Raw genomic sequence first — 21,413 nt, 5'->3', positions numbered from 1 at the left:
CCCTTGGTTCTAAGTGTAGTTAGGTCAAGATTGTGGTGTGGTTTCTCACAGTTGTATTCTGAGGTAGATGTACCAGATTCTTCTCTTGTACCTCTTCTGTGTCTTCTCTTTTGGCTTGATTTCCAGCCTCCTTGCTGTCCTGGATGATAGGATGTCCTGACTGGAATGTCCTGCCGATCTTGACTGACCAGTATGGAGTGAACTAGCATGACAGTCTTCTATGCTTGGGGGTTGAACTGAGCTGCTGCTGGCCTAAGATTGCAATAGGTGTTTTGACATTTGCTATTTTTTATTCCCATTTAACCTGCAATTAATTAAAATTTCTCAATCTTTTTGTGTAATCTGCCAACTGTTACAGCATCTGAAATTTATGTAGTCAAAAGTATAATGTACATACATTATTTCATTTAGTCCTCATAAAAAGTCATTATTTGGCTCATTTTGTGGTGGAGGAGGCAGATTCAATAACGTTACATTATGTTTTCTACAGTTCAGGCCTCCCCTTACTAGTTAAAGGCCTGTAATGCACCTCTTTTGCCTACATTTAGTTTTCACTTATCTGTGATTATCTTAAATCTGTGTCTGTTGCTGGGTTCTCCTCTAGTGGCCACCACTGGAGCCCGACAGGGGCTTTAGGAGTTAGAAAATGCCTTGATGGGTCGGGAATGTTGGCTAACGCCTGCAATCCTAGCACTTTGGAAGGCAAGGCAGGCAGATCACTTGAGGTCAGTTTGAGACCAGCTTGGCCGACATGGCAAAACCCCATCTACACCAAAAAATACAAAAATCAGCCGGACATGGTGGTGCACGCCTGTAGTCCTAGCTACTCTGGAGGCTGAGGCACAAGGATTGCTTGAATCTGGAAAGTGGAAGTTGCAGTGAGCTGAGATCGCGCCACCGCCCTCCAGCTGAGGTGACAGAGTGAGACTTTGTCTCAAAAAAAAGAAAAAGAAAAAAATAAGATGAACAACACACTTAACTTTGTTTTATTTGGGTGCAGCTGTGACTTTTACATGTATATATTAAAGAAACAAATGAAAGTAGGAACATCAAAAACACTATTTCCTTCCTAATAATGTAAATACAGTTTAAGGGTAGACTTTTTTCCTGTCATAAGAATTCTTTCATAAGAAGGTGCTTCTTTTGCCCAGCCTTTCCCACCTGGTCCTGGGGAAGCTTGGGACCAAACTCAGGGCTCCTGGTTCTTCCTGTCAGCTGGCGTGCAGAAACCAGGCTCCTTACCGTCACCTGCTGATGATGAACCCAAACAATGGAGCTCAGACTTATATCACACAATTTTTTATTTATTTACCTTTTTATTGTTCAAAATAATGAGCTTTCCTTCTCCTTATCTCTTTTTTTTTTGTTATAAGATTCTAAATTAAGAACTCTGATGTTGCAGCCACCCTCGTTATGGTTCATTTTTTTGTAGTGAACCTTAACCATTTTTATCCAGTGGACAGAGCTAGGAGCAGTGCTTTAAAGTCATATGGGTAGAAGGAGTAGGAAATGCAGCAAGAGGTAGGCTCTAAATGAGATAGAACAGAAAGTTTCCAGAACCCATTTCTGGATGACCCCTTTTGACCATTTTCAAGCCATGCTTTCTGTGTCTTCCTTTTCCCTAACCCAATTATGAACTTCATTCATTCATTCAGCACTTACTGCCTGCCATGAGGAGGCATTATACCAGTCTCTAGTGCTATAAAAATGGCTAAGACAGTGTCTGTCCCCAGGTGGCTTCCAGTCCAGTGGAGGACACTGGTATGGATTTCACAGTATGCTACACTTGATGGGCACTGTAGTAGAGATCCCAGGTGTGTCCAAGATGTCACGGAATTGGGAGGGCCCTTAGAAGACAGGACGCCTAAGTCTGGCTGGTCATGGGAGGTTTCTATGAGTGGAGGTGCTGCGTGAGTGAGGGTATGAAAGGTCTGCTGAATGTGTGGATATGTGTGTTAGGGGAAGGATTTGGGGACAGTACAGGAATGCAGGTGCACAGAGATGAGGAGGCTGCATACATGGTATGGCACAGTGGTAGCTAGCTGTGTCTTTCCACTTACTTACTTTGAACATCCTCAGAATGCTGAAAATTCTTCTAAAATAAATTAAATGACAGTAACTAGCTTTCAGGGTTCCATTGACAAGGCACCCTAATAGGTTACAACTGGAGGAAGCATTGTTCCTAGTATTGTTCAACTGGTTGTGCTGGGTCTGAGTTGCTTCTGACAGATGATTATTGCAGTCTCAGCCCCAGGCCTCACAGCCTGGGCCAGATTCTCATTCCTGCATGAATGTAGGGAAACCAGGGAGTGTTTTCTCTGTCTGCATCTGACTGGAATTTTAGGTTTATGTTTGTTCCCAGCTTCTCTTGTAATTGGCTGCCAGTGGAGTTGACAGCAGGCTGAATCTGGCAGTTGTGTGAGGAGCTAGAAACACAGCCAGTGAACACCATGCCTACCACTTCGTTTTATGTGGCTGCAGCTGTGACTATTACGTGTGTGGATTTTTTAAAATGAGAGAATGGAGAACATGAAAAAGTTATTTGTTTTCTAAAAGGGTAAATATTGGACTATTTACTGCTCCCTTCTGCTTTTTCTCAGTTAACTGGTCTACTTATTGAAATAACAGAATTTAGACATTTTAAGGTCATTTCTAATTTTTAAGATTTCAGCTTACTTGGCGCAGATCTTAATTCTTACCCACTCCCTACCAATTTTAAGTCAATCTGTATCTATTTTTGTTACTATCACGTAAAGGACTGCCATACTTAATGGCGGTTTACTATTTACAAATTTGTGACAGAATTTTTAAATTAAGATATTCCAACAGGTACCATCTGAAGACTAGGTGTCTTTACTCCTATGGTGAACACATTATTCATAATAATTTACTGAGCATCCATTTGATGAGCTATCACAGTTTCTGTTCAGGTATACATGTTCAGATAGTTCTGTTAAACAGAGTACATTGCAATATGCACATTGTATTGGACCACATATGTAACCTGTTTTCTCTTCTTTCAGTGAACATAATAATAATATCTGCTGCAGGGTTGTCGTGAGGATTTCAGAAAATGTGTGTGGTTATATATAATACTATATCAGTTTATTAAGCACTTCCTAATCTAGGTTCTGTGCTAAGGTGCTTTATATGCGACACCTTATTTAATCCTTCCCAGAACCCAGTGAAGTAGGTGCTGCTGTTCTCCCCATCTCACAGTGGAGGAAACTTAGATGCTGACGAAGTTAAGTTACTTGCTGAGGGTTCATGAGCTAGTAAATGGCACCAGGATTTGACTACAGCCAGTCTGAGCTCAGACTTTTGTGCCTGGGCCTGCACTTCTGCATCCTTTACATCTGCTGGCCAGACAGACTGCTCAGCCTGCCAGACTACAGGACAGGCTGGTTAGACATGTTAAAGAGAGCACCTTAAAGTCTCTTGGCAGCATCTGGGATGGGGAAGGCATGTTTCTGTGTATGTGCAGATGAACTTGGTTCTCCCCCTTACCCTAGTGCGCTGTGGTATACTTGTCGGCCCCACCTTCAGCTGTGCTGCTTCAGTGGACCCTTATCAGATGGTCAGGTCTATTTTGGCTATAAGTCACATGAAGAAGTATTGCTTATGTAACAGAAGAATCTCTTCGCCTCTCTGTATGCGTGTGGTTTTATAACCATGGTATTTTCTGTCTTTAATATGTGTATAATTCTACTGGGGCGATTTGTCTTCACAATGATACAAATACTTGTAGGCAATAATGATTTTCCCCACCACTTTTAGTCATCCTTTAGCCAAACTGAATAAATGTTTGGCCCTTTTCATCGTTCTTTATGAAGCGGAAGGCACTAGAATACAATCGTTTCTGTAGTGGCTTATGTGGTTTCCTAGGTGCTGAGTTCTGTGGTGACAAGATGCCTATATATTTTAGGAGGGAGGGAGGGGGAGGAAGCTGAATCTTGTCGATGCAGAGTGATGTGGTGGGAAATTTAACAGCCACAAAGATCGACTGGCTAGGTCTAAGGAAATGGTCATCATATATCAATGAAGTTTAAAAAGTGATACCCTGTATGTAAAATATTTAATGACCTTATTGTGCCAGACTTCTAAAGGCAATATATTCTGGTGTTTTTATTTCTCCTTCTGTAAAATTATCTTGGAGAAATTGCAAAGTGAAGTATGTTTAAGTGGCTGTGATTCTTCCAAGGTTTATGTTATCCACAAGTTTACTAAATACAAGTATCCTTTGTTATGCAGAAGTTTGACTCTGAGTTCATAGTTTTGATACTGAGGACTCTCTCATTATGTAAACTGCTCGATTGCTGAATTACAGAGTGAGTAGCAAGAATTCAGATATGTGTATCAGGAAAGTATATCTGTTCAGTTTCTAAGTTTTGATAGTAAGGGATACCTATATGTCAGGGCTTCTTGGCTTTGACATTATTGACATTTGAGACTTGATAACTTTTTACTGGGGGATTTGGGGGCTGTCCTGTGTGCTGTAGGATGTTTAGCAGCATACCTGGACTCACATGCAAGATGCCAGTAGTAGTATATCCTCCCGACTCCTTCCACAGTTGTAACAACCAAGAATATCATATCTCCAGGCATTGTCAGATTACCCCAGGGTGGGGTTGAAGGGACAGAATTGCTCTCTGTCAAGAACGGTTGTTGTACACCATTGCATTTAACTAAATTTGTAAATAACATGAAACCCAGAAGACTCACAACCACCTAGAGATACTTCATTTTGTCCATTGCACGGTGATAATTTTTAAGGAAGAAAAATACCAGTGGAGAAGAAGAGATTGCCTTTAGAAGTTAAGCACAAAAGGACATTAAGTTTTTATATAAAAAGAGTATCACTTATTAAACTATTGTCAGATGATAGCTATTTCCTTGACTTGGCCATATACTGCCTCTTCCATTTGCTGTTCTTCTCTGGAAATGACCAACAGTACTTCATTGATCTTATTTATAGGTCCTTTACTACCGTGCAGTGCAATTTCAGATCACCAGTTCTTATTGATCACAAGTAAATTTTAGCTAGCCCTTCCTTTTGTTACCTTGAAGAGTTGAAATTTTCAACAAGGCAAGGGTTTATCAGAGGATGTGCTTTAAGGCCCACCAGCAGCTACTCAGATACTAGTATTGGGCTCTGTGCTGGTTTTGTAGTGGACAACACACCATACCTCTGGCCAGGCAGCATGTGTAGTATTGCCCTTTCATTTTCCCTTGCCTTGCCTCAGACATTCTCTCTTACTCTTGCATAGTCAGTGGCAGATAAATGCTGTATATGTGTTGCTGCTCTTACTTCCTGTGAGTTTTTTTTTTATTATAGTTTGAAAGCATTTCTCTGTAGTATTGTTTTATTCCATTTCCACCATTTTGTGAAATTCAGAGCATCAGTTGCACCATGCCAAATGAAAAAAGTCATCTTTTTATTTTGAAAGTGAATAGAATTTGAGGCTTTTTTTTTTTCCCACTCATGACAACTAGGGTCCATTATAGTTATATAAATGCAAAATTAGTCTTGTTAAATGGGTGCACCTTCTCCATAACCTTGGTGTGTTGCTAAGACTTTCAGATATTTAGATGAAATATATTTCCTTGTGAAATACAAGTCTTCGCCTTATTTTATATCTGAAAGTATATTACTAAATTTGTAACTTAGATTTTATTCAGTGAACACATATTTTTGAGTGGTAGCACTATCAGTGCTTATATATTGCTGATGCCTCTTCCCCCAGTTAAGTAATCAGTAATGTGAACCTGATTCAGTGATTTTTGACCCAAAATTTGCTTTATGTTTAAGGTACTTTGTTGTTTTATGCTGTGATTATCATATCTTTAGCACAGAAACAGTAATTATAAATAAAATCTATTTTTTGTTACATAGTATTGCTGTTGTGAAGACACTCAATTATATTGAAATTTTTACTGAATCTTTTCTAGAACTAATTTCATGTATTACGAACTAACAGAGAAATTTTCCCTTAGGGTATGCCAGAAGAGGAGAAAGTAGTTTTGATAATGAAATGAGACCTTAAAGAAATATTTCTAGAGCAGCTGTAATAATTTACATAAGAAATGAATTGAGATGGCTGGAGAGAAGAATTTTTTTTCCTCTTTGAATATCCATGTTTTGGGTAATAATGGCAGCATTAACCTAAGAGACCATTCTAATTTGCCTGTTTTTTCTTGTACATTATCAGGAGCTATCTTTTTAAATCTATCTTGTGATCAAAATAATGGAAATACGGTTTTTATTTTTATGGTAGGAGATGGAATAAACTGAGACTGCAGGACAAAGAGAAACGTCTGAAGCTGGAGGACGATTCTGAGGAAAGCGATGCTGAATTTGATGAAGGTTTTAAAGTGCCAGGTTTTCTGTTCAAAAAGCTTTTTAAGTATGTACCATGTGTTCTTTCCTTTCTATTTGCTGTCAAGCCATTATGTACAAATTAACATTTTAGGAATTACATAGTAGTTACCTGTGGGCCCTGAAGGTACTTGCAGCAATTTATTGCAAAAACAGATACTGTCAAATGAAATTATAGCCACGTGCTGTTCATTAAAATTGGATGATAATAAATTGACTAAAGTGTACATTGGGTATGTTTGTAAACTGATGAATCTATATGGACCTGTCTCAGCAGACTAAAAGCAACACATTTAAAAGCCATCTATGTTGAATAATTTTTTGTTCTTAGTAATTTTAAGGTGCCAGACTCCTAATTTCTTAAAATCAGATTAATAGGAAGAGTTGCATATTAAAATCAATATTGGGAAGGATTTTTTTTTCTTACATGTGGGAATAAAAAACTTTTGAGATGTTTTGAGTGTCTTATATTGTACCTGAGGGTATAATGTTTTTGAGCTGACCAAATGTGCATCTGAATATTTTATGTAGGATGTCATTCTAATGCCAAAAGAGAAGATATGGGCAACACCTTGACGATTAAGTTGCTATCTGAAGCCAGGTTTCATGTGTCAGTGGCCAAGCACTGGAGATGACCGGATGCTGCCTGATAGATGCGTGCATGTCATCTCTAAGGGCTGGCCGGTCTCCCGTGATGAATGTAAATACTGAGGAACATTTTCAGTCTCATCACTCCTGGGATTTACTTAACAAGATAATTTAGGAAGCCTTCTTAGATGCATATAGGAAGTTAAACCATTACATAGCTTCTTTCTGTCTCTTTTGTGTAATCAATTTGTAGTTGGGAGCAGGATGCAAAGTTCTTTCTTTGAGATGATTAAGTTTAGTCTCCTTTATAGATTCAGTTGTCAGCCATGCCCTAAACTTGTGGAAGACGTCTACTTAAAAACAGCATGCTCTTTATATTTTCTCCCAAAGAGCTTATATTACAGTTTTAATTTTTCTCTCCATGGGGAAGTGGAGAGAGAAGAGTAGTTATTTTATCCCACTAAACATTATAGAAAGCCAAACTCTGAAGATGTGAAGTGACTTGATGTGATTGCTTTAACTGGACAGAGGAACAGCCATGCAGAAGTTGAAATCCGAATCTGTAGTAATATTTGCAGAGAGGTAGTTGCTTTGTTTATTGCTTCTCCCAAATGAAAATTAACTATGGAAAGGTAAATAAAGGCCACATTTATTGGCAACTCTTTTTGTTTTCTCTAAAGTGATTGTTTATTAAGAAACAAGCCAAATACCATCAGTGTTGTACTAGCAAAAGGAATACCCAAATTATAGATTAAATTGATTTAAAAAAGACAGGATGCTTCTGTGTATGTGTAGTAAGTGATTTGGCAAATATCCTCAAGGATTAAGTTGAGTCTGCATTTTTGTATAAATGTCAGATTTTCTAGCAAAGATATTTCACAATTAATAGAACTAAACTTTGCTTACTAAAAGTATTTAGGATTCAGTGTATTGACAAAACTCTATAGTAGTTAATATAAATAATATTTGTTTTTTAAAAATTAGTCTTAATTGCACATTCCTGGAAAGTATTGTGTTTTTTAATCTGTGCAAAAACAGGATTTTAAATATTTTGTAAATGTCATAAAACTTCTGTTCATTTTCTTTTGCTGTATGAAAAAAAAATAACAGGATCGATAGTCTTCATTTTTCTTTTACGATTACATTTTAGCGGGGCCAATTTAATTTTAAACTGTAGATATATTTTTTACTGTATTTACTGCATTCTATGGAATTGAATTAACAGGGTATAGAGTTGCACACAAGGGAGTCAGAAGGTACAATTAGCCATTTAAGTACTATTTTCTGCAAGATAATGTTTAACACTTAAATTTCTGTTTTGAAAGTTTGCCCAGCAAGTACATTTTTCTATCTAATTTAGCAGTCAAATGACAAACTTCAATCTTTTGAGCTTACCTTCAGCCACACTAGTAAATGCAATCTTGGGTTAGTGTGGCAATGCCAGTGCACACCAATTATCTGTGGTCACATAGTGATGCCTCAGTCTCAAGGGATAGCAGAATAAATTTTTTTATGTTGTATATTTACAAAAATCTTTAACTGTCCCTAAAAGTAATTTTCATATGCCTTTCAAAATTTTGAAAACTAGATTCTATAGTATGTTTTTATTTAAACTATGTAATTGGTTTACACTGTTTATTATTAGGAAGGTAAAGCAGTAAAACCAAAGTCAGTTAGTGGCACAGCTGAAGCCTGAGTCAGGCCGCTTACTCCTCATCTCGCAATACCAGCTATGTATACCATCTACCAGCTGTATGGCTAGTGCTTTTAATCTGCAAGTGAATTTCCTTTAAATACCATCTGAGGGCCTTCATGTGTTGTGTGGAAAGAAAGAGCCACTCTTTGCTATCTTTGTAACTATCCCTAGTTGTTAGGGATCCTGCTGGAGATACGACTTACATGTCGCCTAGTAAGATATTTTTTTTAATGTCATTTTCTTAGTGCTGTTCATCTTCTTGTAAACACATTCACATGCTGTTTGAAAGCCCTCAAAGATTAGATTTGTAGATGAGGAAACATCCAGCACATTGTATGCTGCCTCTCCTGGGCTGTACAGGATCTAGTTGTCTTAACCCCCTCTCAGATTCCTTCTGAGAGATCCCCTCTCAGGGATCCTATGCTATTTACCATTCCTTTAATAATTTCTCAATTGCTCCTCTCCATACTCTCCCACTTTAATTAAGTTGATGAGCCCCAAGCAAAAAGAGTTGTTGGACTCATGTAGGATGGAGGCAGTGTGGTGTAGGAATAATACACTAGAATAATCACTGGGAGATTTTGTTCCCTGACTGGAGGAGCTGGTCCCATGGTGGTTCTGTATCTCATCAAAAAGAGGTCAATTGACTAGAATTTAGTGATTCTGGAAACTAATTGCACATCAGTTTTTTTGGAGAGCTTTTTGCAGTATGTCTTTTTCAAAAGTTGAGATTATTCTAGTGTAGCCAGTTCATGAACCAACTTTTGTTCTAAATCAGGGTTTCTCGACCTTGACACAATTGACGTCTAGGGCTAAATAATTTGTTGCTGTGGGGACTGTCCTGTGCAGTATCAGATATTGAGCAGCTTCTCTGGCCTCTACTATTGCACTTCTCCAGTTGTAACAAAAATGTCTTTAGACATTGCCAAATGTCCCATAGGGAGAAAAATTACCCCTGGCTGACAGCTATTGGTCTAGATCATTTCCAGAATCACTTTGGAAACGTACAGTTCTGGATTTCAGCTCTGGCTTGCTCATTTTTTTCTAGCAATGTGACCTTTGGCACGTTACTTAACCATTCTGAGCTTTTGTTTCTTAGTGGTAAAGTGTGCTGATAATCTCCTTTGTGCAGGTTGATTGTGAGGCTGTGTCCAAACCACCTGGCCTGTGCCTCCTCAGCAGCCAGCTCCTTAAGTGGTAGCCATTATTCTCTGATTATATACCACATATTTTTGGAATTTGTCCTTCTTCCCAAATTGAACGATCTTGTATCTGTACTAGACTTCATCATGTTTTGATTTTTAGTCCTTTTCTCCAAGGTGCATATCCAGTGTGTGTATTATAATTAGCAAACTTAATAAGCAGCAAAATTCTCATTCAGAGTTTTCATTATGTAATAGGTAATAATGGAACAGCTAGAGTCAGACTTCTAGAATTGCTTTGCAAAATACTGGGAGAAAGTTAATTATGATATATTTACCAAGAGGAGATTAAATAAAACCAGTTAAATGAGCTGAAGTCCAAAATGAGATTTTAGGTAGACATACCAGGTACCAGATAGTAAATATTTGGGCAACAAAACAACAAAACCATCTTCTTTTAAAATGGGTAGCCCATTAGCCTTGATGTTTTCTTTGAAAAAAAAAATCCTTTATCTTGCATCATCTTTTTATTTATTTATTAGAGATGGGATCTCACTCTGTTGCCCAGTTTGGAATCCGGTGGTGCAATCATGGTTCACTGTAGTCTCATCCTTCATGGCTCAAGCAGTCCTCTCACCTTAGCCTCCTAAGTAGCTGGGACCACAGGCATGTGCCACCACTCCAGGCTAATTTTTTTTTTTTTCTGGTAGAGATGAGGTCTCACTATGTTGCCCAGGCTGGTCTTGAACTCCTGAGCTTAAGTGATCCTCCAGCCTCGGCTTCCCAAAGTGTTGGGATTTACAGGCATGAGCCACCTCATCTAACGCATCATCTTTTAATTCAAGTGGTATTTGCTTTAGATTTTGTAACTTGGGATATAATCTTCATACCATTCCCTGTTGTTAAGTGTTTCTTCCACTCTCGGTAAATTTTTTTGTATTTTCTTTTTTTAACTTTATTTTAGGTTTTAGATTAAACATATCATTGATGGAGAAAGAAAATATCAACTTCTACTTTTGCGGGGCGGGGGGTGGTTTAAATTATTTCTCTTTGGCCCGTATTCCTTATTTAAAATCTTAATAGCTATGATCTTTTTGTACCTATAGTAAACTCCCTTAATCAATTTCTGCTTTGAAATATTAAAAAGACCTTTTGTATTGTTGAGTCTTTAAACTGTTCTTTTTTGCATCTGCTATGACAGAATCATCTGTTATGTCCTAATTTTGAGAGCAGCCCTATTATTCAGACTTGTTTATGGCCTTAAAATTTAGTTTTTTCTATTAAAAGATAATATGATTACCAAGTGACTTTTCAACAGTATAAGCTGTAGGTTGTGGTGTTCTCTGTCAGGCTTTTTTGAAGCTATTCAGATTGAAAATAAACATTAGTGCCTCTTTTTTGTAGAAAATTAATGGAACTTTATGAAAATGTTTGGGAGTTTTCCCCAGAAAGTGAGTAAAAAATAGTAAGTTTATGCTTGTTTAGGAAGCTATTTCTAATGTTGAAAACAAAGGAAATAGTCTCTAATTACCCCATCTATCAGTTTAATTAGAAATGTGTTAACGTTTTGTAAAGAAAAATTTGTGATTTTATGCCTAGGTGATCAAAAATGTATGACCTTATAAATATAATACTCATGTAAAACACACATCCCGCATGTTTCTCTGACTGGTACTAGAACCTAGCCAAATGATTAATTCATGAGTACTTTCTGTTATGATCTGTATTATCCACCATTTGCCATTTTCTCTTTTCTTGTTGGTGTTTGTTGTTGTAGGTACCAGCAGACAGGTGTTAGGTGGCTGTGGGAATTGCACTGCCAGCAGGCAGGAGGAATTCTGGGAGACGAAATGGGATTGGGCAAGACCATCCAGATAATTGCCTTCTTGGCAGGTCTGAGCTACAGCAAGATCAGGACGCGTGGTTCAAATTACAGGCAAGTGCTCCTCTGCAGACTGTCAGTCTGTGGAGCTCAATTAATATTTCATCAGATGTATTGCTGTGGAGGAGGGTCTTTTGAATTATTGATGATATTTCAATTACAATATTCCTTTAATTCTTTTAGTGGGGGACATCAAAGGAAAAATTTTACGAGACAATGGAGCTGTAGGGCAGGAGAAATTAAACATGTAACACTTTTAATGAATTCCAGGCATTGATGCTTCATTTTGCAGATGAGCCCCACTAGATATTTTGGGTCAATACGATGTCTAAGGTTAGCTTCTACAAATGGATTGTTTACAAACTCAATTATGTTAATATCAATAGTTTACACAATATGGAATTTTAAATTAGACATAATACCTTTAGTTCCATTTATTAAATTTTGCATTAAAATAGTTGTTCTGGCAGGAGACCAGGTGAGCATTACAGTAAGTACAAAGTCTATTCATGGGGAGAGTTGGAGCTTTGAAGAAGCCATTCTCCCTAATTTCCTTTATAATGAGTGTGCATGATAGCATTTCTAGATAGCTTGCTCTCTCTTTTGTTTTTGAATGAAGTTACTTCTCTGATCCCTGTGCTTTCTGCCTTTCCCAATCTGTGAACTTTATGTAATAAATTCTAAGGCCAAAACCTAAGTGACTACCTAAAATGGTAGAAAACTATGTTTAGATGTTAATCTTTCTTCTCTTTAGAAATTTAAATAAACTATTAAGGCTTTTGTATTCCAGAAGAATAAGCATTTAATCTATTTGGTGTGGTAGGACTGAAATACTTTATTTTGAAAGAAAGTACTATGAGCACTTCCATATTTAAACTGTAAATTGACTTTACAGAAATCGGTATTGGTAAAAATATTGGTAGGTAAATTATGTAGGATATTTCATCATATTGAACCCAGATAAGTCCAAGCTCCTTGTGTTTCAGGGCTTATGTAAAGAGTAAGAGCAAGGTATTTGCTAGAGGGGTGTGCCCTGGAAACCTCAGACACTCACTACATATGATTTGGAGATAACCTTTACAATAGTGTCAGTGTGCCTGAAGTCAGCAAGTGCCCAAAGTTCTTCCTACACTCCAGCTCATCAGCAGCAAAATGCTTAGTAGAGAGCCAAATATGAACCATAAACTGAGTCAAGATCATGTTTCTTTAGTCTCCAGAGTTTAGTGTTTTGTTTTTATTTCTTACTCTTTTCGTTAAGTTAGCAGATCAATACTTCTGTGAGGAGTGTTTGGAGTTTTAGAATATTTTAGAACCCCAGTTGCATTTATATAGATGTAGGAAGGGGAAGAAAACACTTGGAGATTTTTAAATGCTAAACGTTTTGTTGTTGTTGTTACAAGGAAGTTATATTGAAGCAGGGGATCTTTTCAAAATATGAGAATTCTATTACATTTTGCTTGGAAGCATGTGAAAACATTCCAGATCTAAGGAAAAGTTGAAGTTGAAAGTGGGCATTTAGTGTTGTCTTATCTATGACTTTATTTTTTTAATATGCTTTTTCTGTTTCAAATAAAATGCTTTTTCTGTTTCAAATAAGCTCTTTGGTTGGCTTGTTTTCTGCAACTCTATTGGGTGCTTTTGGTAACTAGACTACCCCAAACTCCTCCAAATAGTTTCTAGGACTCTTTCTTTCCTTAAATGGTTTCTGGGATTTTCTTATTTCCCATTTCTTTTCTTTGCTTCCCTTCCTGTTATCATCAAACTTACGTGGAGTCTAATGCTCGGGTCCTGGGAAACCTGAAGTCATCCCTGCAGTGTAGTTTTGATCTAAAAATTAAAACATGTTCTCTTGGGTGGTGACAATCCTACTAAGAATGAAGTCAAGGCTAATAATGAACAGCAGCTGTAATCAATTAACTATCAATGCTTATATCCTCTTCTCTATAATGAAATAACGTGGCATATTGGACTACATCCCAGATTGTCTTTATTAAGATGGTATTGGTGGAAGTGGCTTGTGAGAATGTGGTGCTGCACCACAAACACCTGGGCTCCTCATGAGTGGAAGTTTACAGAGGAGTGTGGTCCCCTCCGTTCATATGTACCAGGGCGGACTGGACCACATCTTCCTAACAACTTTATAACACATCCTCCTCTGGAACCAGATGAATTTGGGAGTTCTCTATATTTATGTCTTACAGAAAAATAGCTCTTAAGGTCAAATGAAGTTCTGTGTGAGCTGTTATTGCCTCATTGGCTATGTATATTTCCTGTGAACTCTTACAAACTGTAGAGGGGCCCTAATTTGAGATGATTTTAGTGTTGCAATTTTAAGGACCATGAACATTGAAGTAGAAACAGTGTCTCTGTGGTACCAAGAAACTTCATGGTAAAAGAAGTTTGATTTGTTGTTTTTTAAAAATGTGTTTTGTATGTGTGTTTCTAGAAGACAGAGAAGCATATTACATATGGTTAATAAACATCTATATGGTTGCTGTATTCCCCGTTCATAATAGATACGCCACCTTCTTTTCACTTTGCCGTTCATATTATAATGATAGGCCCCTCAATCTTACAATGAAAAGGAAATAAATTGACTTTTCAAACTTCAGTTAATTTTTTAAAGTCTTGGATATCATTTTGTTAATTTATAATGTTATTAAATTTAATACTTTCAAGGATAAATATTTTACTTTGTTGTTCCTGGTAAGTTCTGGGTATGACTAGCAGATTTCCATCTTGCAGGTTGATATATTTGACCATGGAGCTATTGGCTTGCCCTAAATTTATTAAGTAATCAATGGTAATCAGAGATTAAAGGAATTGTAGTCTGTTTGATAATTGATGCTAATCACTGTAGTACACTTAGCCATTACTCAAGTTCATCTCACTGGAATTAGGGGTTAAGAAAGGGTGGTTCAGTTGACGATGTGACTGTTAATGGAGTTGATTGTCCTGCTGTGGTCCAGCAACAATCTAGGTCTGCTTCTAGATCTCAACTCAGCATGAAAATCTCCAAATTTTTCTACTAGAGGGAAAATGGCAGAAATTAAAGGGCATCATGATAATGCCAGATAGATGTTCAGCCAGAAGAATATACTAGCCTTAAATAACAAAATGTGAGTCATCAATGTAGCAGTTTGCAGAAGGCGTATTATAAAAAAGAAAAAAATACTGTATAACCTGAAAAAACATATACATGTATTTATGCTTATTTGAATGTGAGTTTGTTGTAAAAATCTTTTAGACAGCTTTTGATTGGTTGTTTCCTAATCCCTGCTAAGTGCATATTGATGATAACTCTTTTATTCCCCTTGGAGGACAGAAAGAAGCTGGTGCATTTAATCCTTTTAGAAAGGCTTGCTGCCACGGAAGGGGCCAGGGCAGAGTCCCACTCTCCTCAGGGAGCTCGAGGGGTGCCTAGAGAGGCCCTGCCTTGGTGAGGAGCATAGCTTAGAAACTCTGTAGGAAGAGTGTCGGAGTCTCCTGTAGCCTCTGGCTTCTTGTAGTCTGACCCTTTCCACCCAGTTGAAGGGCAGGGACGGTGGTGACTGTAGCTGGAGGCAGGGAGGGTTTCAAAGTAGACATAGGTATTTTGTCACGTTGGAGTATAAGTGTAGGCCTCATTTAAGTTAGGGCTTGACCAAAGTTTCGTTATTTTTCTATAGAACTACAGATTATTTTTCAGTTGTGTAGTAGATGATTTTTAATATTTCAAGCAATGTATGATTTACTCTTTAGTTATTTGTAAAAGTTGTATTTTGTTTGTTCGTGTTGAGACAGAGTCTCGCTCTCGTCGCCCAGGCTGGAGTGCAGTGGTGCAGTCTCAGCTCACTGCAACCTCCGCCTCCCGGATTCAAGCAATTCTCATGCTTCAGCGTCCCAAGCAGCTGGGATTACAGACACTCACCACCACACTCGGCTAATTTTTGTAGTTTAGGTAGAGATGGGGGTTTTTTTTTGTTTTTTGTTTTGTTTTGTTTCTGTTTTTTTGAGACGGAGTCTCGCTCTGTCGCCCAGGCTGGAGTGCAGTGGCCGGATCTCAGCTCACTGCAAGCTCTGCCTCCCGGGTTCACGCCATTCTCCTGCCTCAGCCTCCTGAGTAGCTGGGACTACAGGCGCCCGCCACCTCGCCCGGCTAGTTTTTTGTATTTTTTAGTAGAGACGGGGTTTCACCATGTTGGCCAGGCTGGTCTCGAACTCCTGACTTCAGGTGATCCACCTGCCTTGGCCTCCCAAAGTGATGGGATTACAGGCGTGAGCCACTGCACCCAGCCAAAAATTGTTTTAAGTTCAGGAATCATTTATTTCTGAGCTCTAGTAAGGAAACAAAAATCACTTATGATTCCCCAACTCTGAAATAATCTCTTTTAGCATGTTGATATATTTTCTTCCAATCTTAAAAAATGTTTTAATTTAATAAAGCCAGTATTCATTAATTGCTTCCCATTAGGTAGGCATTGAGATCATTTGAAGAAGAGATTCTCTCTCCTCTCACAGAGTTTAGGGAGGATCTCATACAAGTACAGTAAAGGTGATTTGTGTTACGACAGGGTTAATGTGGAGTGCACTAAGGAAGAGTCCTTAACTTGTTTACAGAGAAAGGGACAGGAAAGGCTTTGTTGAGGAAGCTAGAGATCTGAATGTTGAGTAGAAGGTAGCTGGAGGGGTAAGAGGGTAACCACGACAAGGTGAAGGTCAATTGGAGGAAGGGAAGACTGTTCAGGCTGTTGGGCTGCTGGCCACAGGAGCAAGTGTTAGGATAGTGGCAGTGAGAGGTAAGGCAGGAGAGCCGAGCAGAGGTCAGTCTTTGTTGCCTCGTAGGCCAAATCCAGGTGTTTAATCTCTGTCCCAAGAGCAGTGGGCAGCCATTGGAGGCTATGAAGTGAGGGGATGAGGAATTCAAATTTTACTGTTTGAAATAATCATCCTTGAAGATGCAATAACCCAGATGAGAGAGGAGAGTGGCTGGAACTGGCATAGTAACAGTGTAGGCGGAGAGACACTGTGACTGAAAGGATTCAGGAGGTAAAAATGATGTGAACTCAGTGTAGGTTGCTCATGGTGGACAGCAAGCAGGTCTGCTCAAGGATAAGGCCTAGGTTTCTGATTTGGGCACCTGGACAGTGGGAGACAGTTCTGTCCATTGGTTTGGAAGCACAGGGATGGGAGACAGCCAGGCAAGGGAGGATGGTGTGTAGTGCTATGGGGATATCGGCAGTGAGATATCTAGTGTGTGGTGGCTTGGAGTTCAGAATAGTGAACTCCAAATCTAGGCTGGAGACCTAGATTTGGCATTACCAGCATCTAGAATTGAAATTGTGGGAATTAGTGAGATAGAATGGGGATAGTGTATACAGTGGAGTAATGTATGTGCATTTGGCTTCACACAGTCAACATCTTTGTGGGGCAGGAAAAGGTAGTGGAGGGGAGGGATGACAATGTGCAGAGTGCAGTGACTCTGTTCCAGGTGTGTGAAAGGCAGGCATGTGGCCCTGTGATGCCCTCAGTCAGTCCCAGTTTTTAGTTGCCTCTTGTAACATGAGCTGAGTGTTGTTGAAGAGGTTGCCATGGTTAGTTTTGACTTCTGCTTAATTTTCATCTTATGCACTGACTGGCACCCAACCTCCAGCAAGACTGAAGATAAATTGGCTACAGTAATGGGAGCATTGCTTGTGGAGATAAAAGCCCAAGAGCTTAGCTAAAGGGATTGGTCTCAAACAAGAAAAGGGACACTTGTCCCATTGTCCCAGAAGGGCAGGAGGAGTGCAGATGTGGACAGGGAATACAGTGTAGGATGTATCAGGATATTTGACTGCACCTAAGTGAAACCTGGCCTCAAATTGGGTTAAACATTCACAAATGTATGGTACACCTAGAAACCTGCAGAGGGGGAGGCTGTGGACACAGCGTGATCAGCAGTTCAATGATGTCTTCAGGGACCCAGATACTTTAATTTTTGCCTAAGGCCAGGTCTCCTTGTAATCATTAGATCTCCTTACCACTGTAACCCAGTGACCATTGGTCTGTACATGTAGCTAGGAAGACCAGGAGAGAAAAGTTTCTCCCAACCTAGAATGTAATTCTTCCTTACAAAGTTGGTCAGTCTTGCCAGGCCAGCTTCATGGACTAGTGAGAGTTTCAGGGGAGTACCATGCACTGACAGGTTATAGATGAGTCAAGATTCCTGCTCCTGAGCCAGGCAGTGGTCAGAGTCCCATAAACTGTGTGTCTGTGGGAAGGAAGAAGGAGGGGCACCTGCAGAAATCTGATTCTTCAGGAAAAAGAGAGAGGGGAATGGATGTTGAGACAATGGCCACAACCAGTTTCTCCACCTATACCTATGTCTAAGGAAATTGGGATAATTTAATAATTATTTTAAAAAATAATAAATAATTTTAAAATTATGATGAACATTTTCTAGTTTATTAACTTCTTTAAAATGATTTTAATAGTTGTGTGATATTCCATCTTACTTAACAGAATCTTACAGTATTTTCTGTATGGTCCTGTTTTAAGCACTTTATAGATGTTAACTGATTTAATCTTCTTAATAACCTTATAAGTTCAATACTGTTATTATTCCCGTTTGAAAATGAAAAACTGAGGTTTCCAGAGGTTAAATAGTGTGCCCGAGATCATACAGTGTGTGCAGAGCTGGGATTCAGATCCAGGCAGTGCCCCTAACCCCTGGCCCATGCTTTTTAAAGAAATGGGATAGTTCATTCAGCTTCCCTCTTCTCTATGGACATAGGTAGCGCCCACTTTTTCTGCAGTAAAAAGAATGCTCCAGTGTGTATCCCATTGTATAAATGTTTGTATTGGGATTGCTGGGTCAATGCATGAGTGCCGTTAAGGCTCTTGATTTTGCTGCCCAGCCACTTGCCCACACAGCAGTGCTAGCTCGTACTCGGTTGGTGTGGGCTTCCCAGGAGAGAACACCCACTGGGATGCTCCTCCATGATGCTGTTGTGGTGTGGAGGAGCAGGCAGGGTGGTGTAGTGAGGACAGGCTGCAGTAAGTGAAGACTGGCTGCTAGGCAGCCCTCTGTCCCCTGGTAGCCGTGTCACCTGTGACATGCCAGCCTTCTGAGCCCGCATCAGTGGAGCATTTCTGGCCTGCTTGCTTCCTAGGGCAGTGAGATTGAAATTCTGTGGGTTGAAAACTCTTGGTAGACTATAAAGCTTCAGACAAATTTAGGATCCTGTTATGTTCACTTAGGTTAAGATACACTTCACTAATGTATAAAAACTTCACTAATCTGTAGTAGAAGGGAAAAGAAGAGTATTTTTGTTAAATAATATTTGTTTGATTTTCTTTTATGTTACTATAGATGTTATATCTCTTAATATATTATTTAGTGTTTTCTCTTACCACCTACATCCACGAATTAATGGGATTATAGAGATTTTACTTACTGGGTTTTAACCTCAGTAACTTTTTCTTAAAGAAAATATCAATAAATTTCCATAGTTAGCATTTTTTTTTGAACTGAGTTTTTTGTTTGTTGTTTTGGGGGATCTTTTGAGCAGCTGATGACTGTATATGCTCTTTCATGGTTGTTTTCTTCTTGGACGTTTGGATGCAGGTTTGAGGGGTTGGGTCCAACTGTAATTGTCTGTCCAACAACAGTGATGCATCAGTGGGTGAAGGAATTTCACACGTGGTGGCCTCCATTCAGAGTGGCAATTCTACATGAAACCGGTTCCTATACCCACAAAAAGGTAACATAATATTTCAATACCTTTTTGTTTTGTTTTAATGCCCTCCATTTTACATATTTGGTTTTTCTCTGATCCATGTGTTTCTCAAATGTATATTCCTGTTTTTTTCCTGTGCATTTAAAGTTATTTTATTATTGACTTACTTTAGAGCTCTGTGTTTTCAGAACAGTTATGAATATAGGTCTTATTGTTCCAACAGTCTGTGGTGGTGGTGTGACATGTCTGTTGTCCAGCGAAATATGAATCGTCTCAGACAGGGCACAAGCCTGGTGGCGCAGGTGGCTGCGTCCAGTAAGGAGAGACTTTGGGCATTAGCAGCTTTAAACAGTTTTAGGAAAGTGGATACGGAAGTAGAATAACAACTCTTAATTGGTAAATGCATTTGTTAATATGCATTTAAAATCTGTTTTTGATGAATGAAAGAAGAAACTTTCCATTTTGAGAATTTCCCAAGTATTGTTGCTTTTTAGTTGTGTTTTGTTCCCCGAATCCTTGATCGTCATGTATTGACAGTTGTATTTCTTCACTTATAGTTTGGTAACATCACAGTATCAAAAAGGAGCTTTATCTGTGCAACTGTGGGTAGCATAGATACGTTGTGTTCTTCCTTTTTTCTTCTCGTCTGTCCAACCATCCAGACTGTGAGCTCTGTTGAGTAGGGACTGTGTCTGATTCATTTTTGTATCCCAGGTGACCCATAAGCATTTGTTGAATAAATAATAATCACACAGTTTCACTGTAAATTTGCAGGTTACATTATTGAGGAGAAGCAGCAGTCTCTTAGCAGCTAGTTCTTTCTTTCCCGAGTCTTCTGAGCTCTTGAGTGAGTTCTCAGGACCCAGGAAAGCAGTGCTGGCTGCAAGGGCTATGGAGTGTTTGCCTTATGGAGTCAGATGCATGAGGACCATAAAACTCCAGGATTCCTGTTGTGTTTGTGTTCATGGAAAAACAAGCTTTTGATAGAAGTGACTCAGAAAAATCTATGGTTTGGTAGCATAAGTAAGGCGAGATGGAATTTTGCTTACACTGTTATTGTTAAAACCAACTGACTTTGCCCAGAATTTTAAGTGATAAGTGGAAAATAAACTGGATAAGATAATTAATAAATTAGGGTAAATGCTCTGAGTTATAAAAAGAAGTGATTTTTAGCAATATGAAGATAATAACAGTTTAGATTGTTGTCTAGTCAAACCTTAAGTGGTTTTCAAACCTTAAACTATCCTGTCACTATCCTTGTAAAGCATTTGTGGTTCCTTTTTCTTTTCTGTTATCTGTTAACATCTTAGTGTTTTGTGCTGCAAAATCCTGTAGCAGGACTCATTAGCTGATGTTTGTCTTATAAAGGCAATTTAAAAAAATGTTCTTCCTTTCATTTTCTTGTGGGGTAGTAAAGTGTGCGTATTGGACACCTTTACCTGGATCATAGCTTGCCTCCAGTTCCTTTGTCACCATAGTTTGAAGAACTGCCTTCATGTAAACCACATACATGGACTCATTATGGAAATAGAATTGACAGTGAACTTGGTGAAATTTGCCTCCTTAACTTTGGAGGGCAAACTTTTAAGAAGAGATATTTCACTTTTGGTTGCAGTGGTTTTACCTTCTGAGGTTGTTTTACCTTCACAGACACATGCATACATATGGTGGTTAATAATTTTTTCAGTGTTTTACAGTTTACCAAGGACGTTAACTTGAAGATTCTTAATTAAATTTTGAGGAAAAACAGCATTAGTTTTCTTGTGTTTTTATTCAAACTCTTAACTCTCTTCCTACTGTTCCTTTTCCATTATAAAGTATCTTAGATCACTAAAGATGTAAACTGTTAGGCAAAAGATCAAAAAGATGTACTTTTATATGTATCAAACTATATTCTTGACTTAGAAGCGCTATATTTATTACTTTTTATTAATGTTAATATTGGCTTATTATTTGTGGTGATGACACATTGAAAATGTATTAATAGTTTCTTTCCATAGGCCTTGATATTGACATTTCTAAGATCATA

The 21,413-nt window shown here is 38.5% G+C and overlaps 1 protein-coding gene across 1 annotated transcript in view; it reads left to right on the top strand.

The window, feature by feature from the left end:
- The window catches only part of ERCC6 (ERCC excision repair 6, chromatin remodeling factor), an 81,625-nt gene that overhangs the window by 26,421 nt on the left and 33,791 nt on the right, over window positions 1-21,413 (top strand). Inside the window, 3 exon segments of the mRNA XM_017885518.1 lie at window positions 6,276-6,404; window positions 11,580-11,738; window positions 19,273-19,408. Of these exon segments, the coding sequence (XP_017741007.1) occupies window positions 6,276-6,404; window positions 11,580-11,738; window positions 19,273-19,408 (424 nt within the window).

Source organism: Rhinopithecus bieti, unplaced genomic scaffold (genome assembly GCF_001698545.2).
Source record: "Rhinopithecus bieti isolate Rb0 unplaced genomic scaffold, ASM169854v2 scaffold_15143, whole genome shotgun sequence".
In the NCBI taxonomy this organism is placed as follows: domain Eukaryota; kingdom Metazoa; phylum Chordata; class Mammalia; order Primates; family Cercopithecidae; genus Rhinopithecus; species Rhinopithecus bieti.
This window is presented reverse-complemented; position numbering and strand designations above follow the sequence as displayed.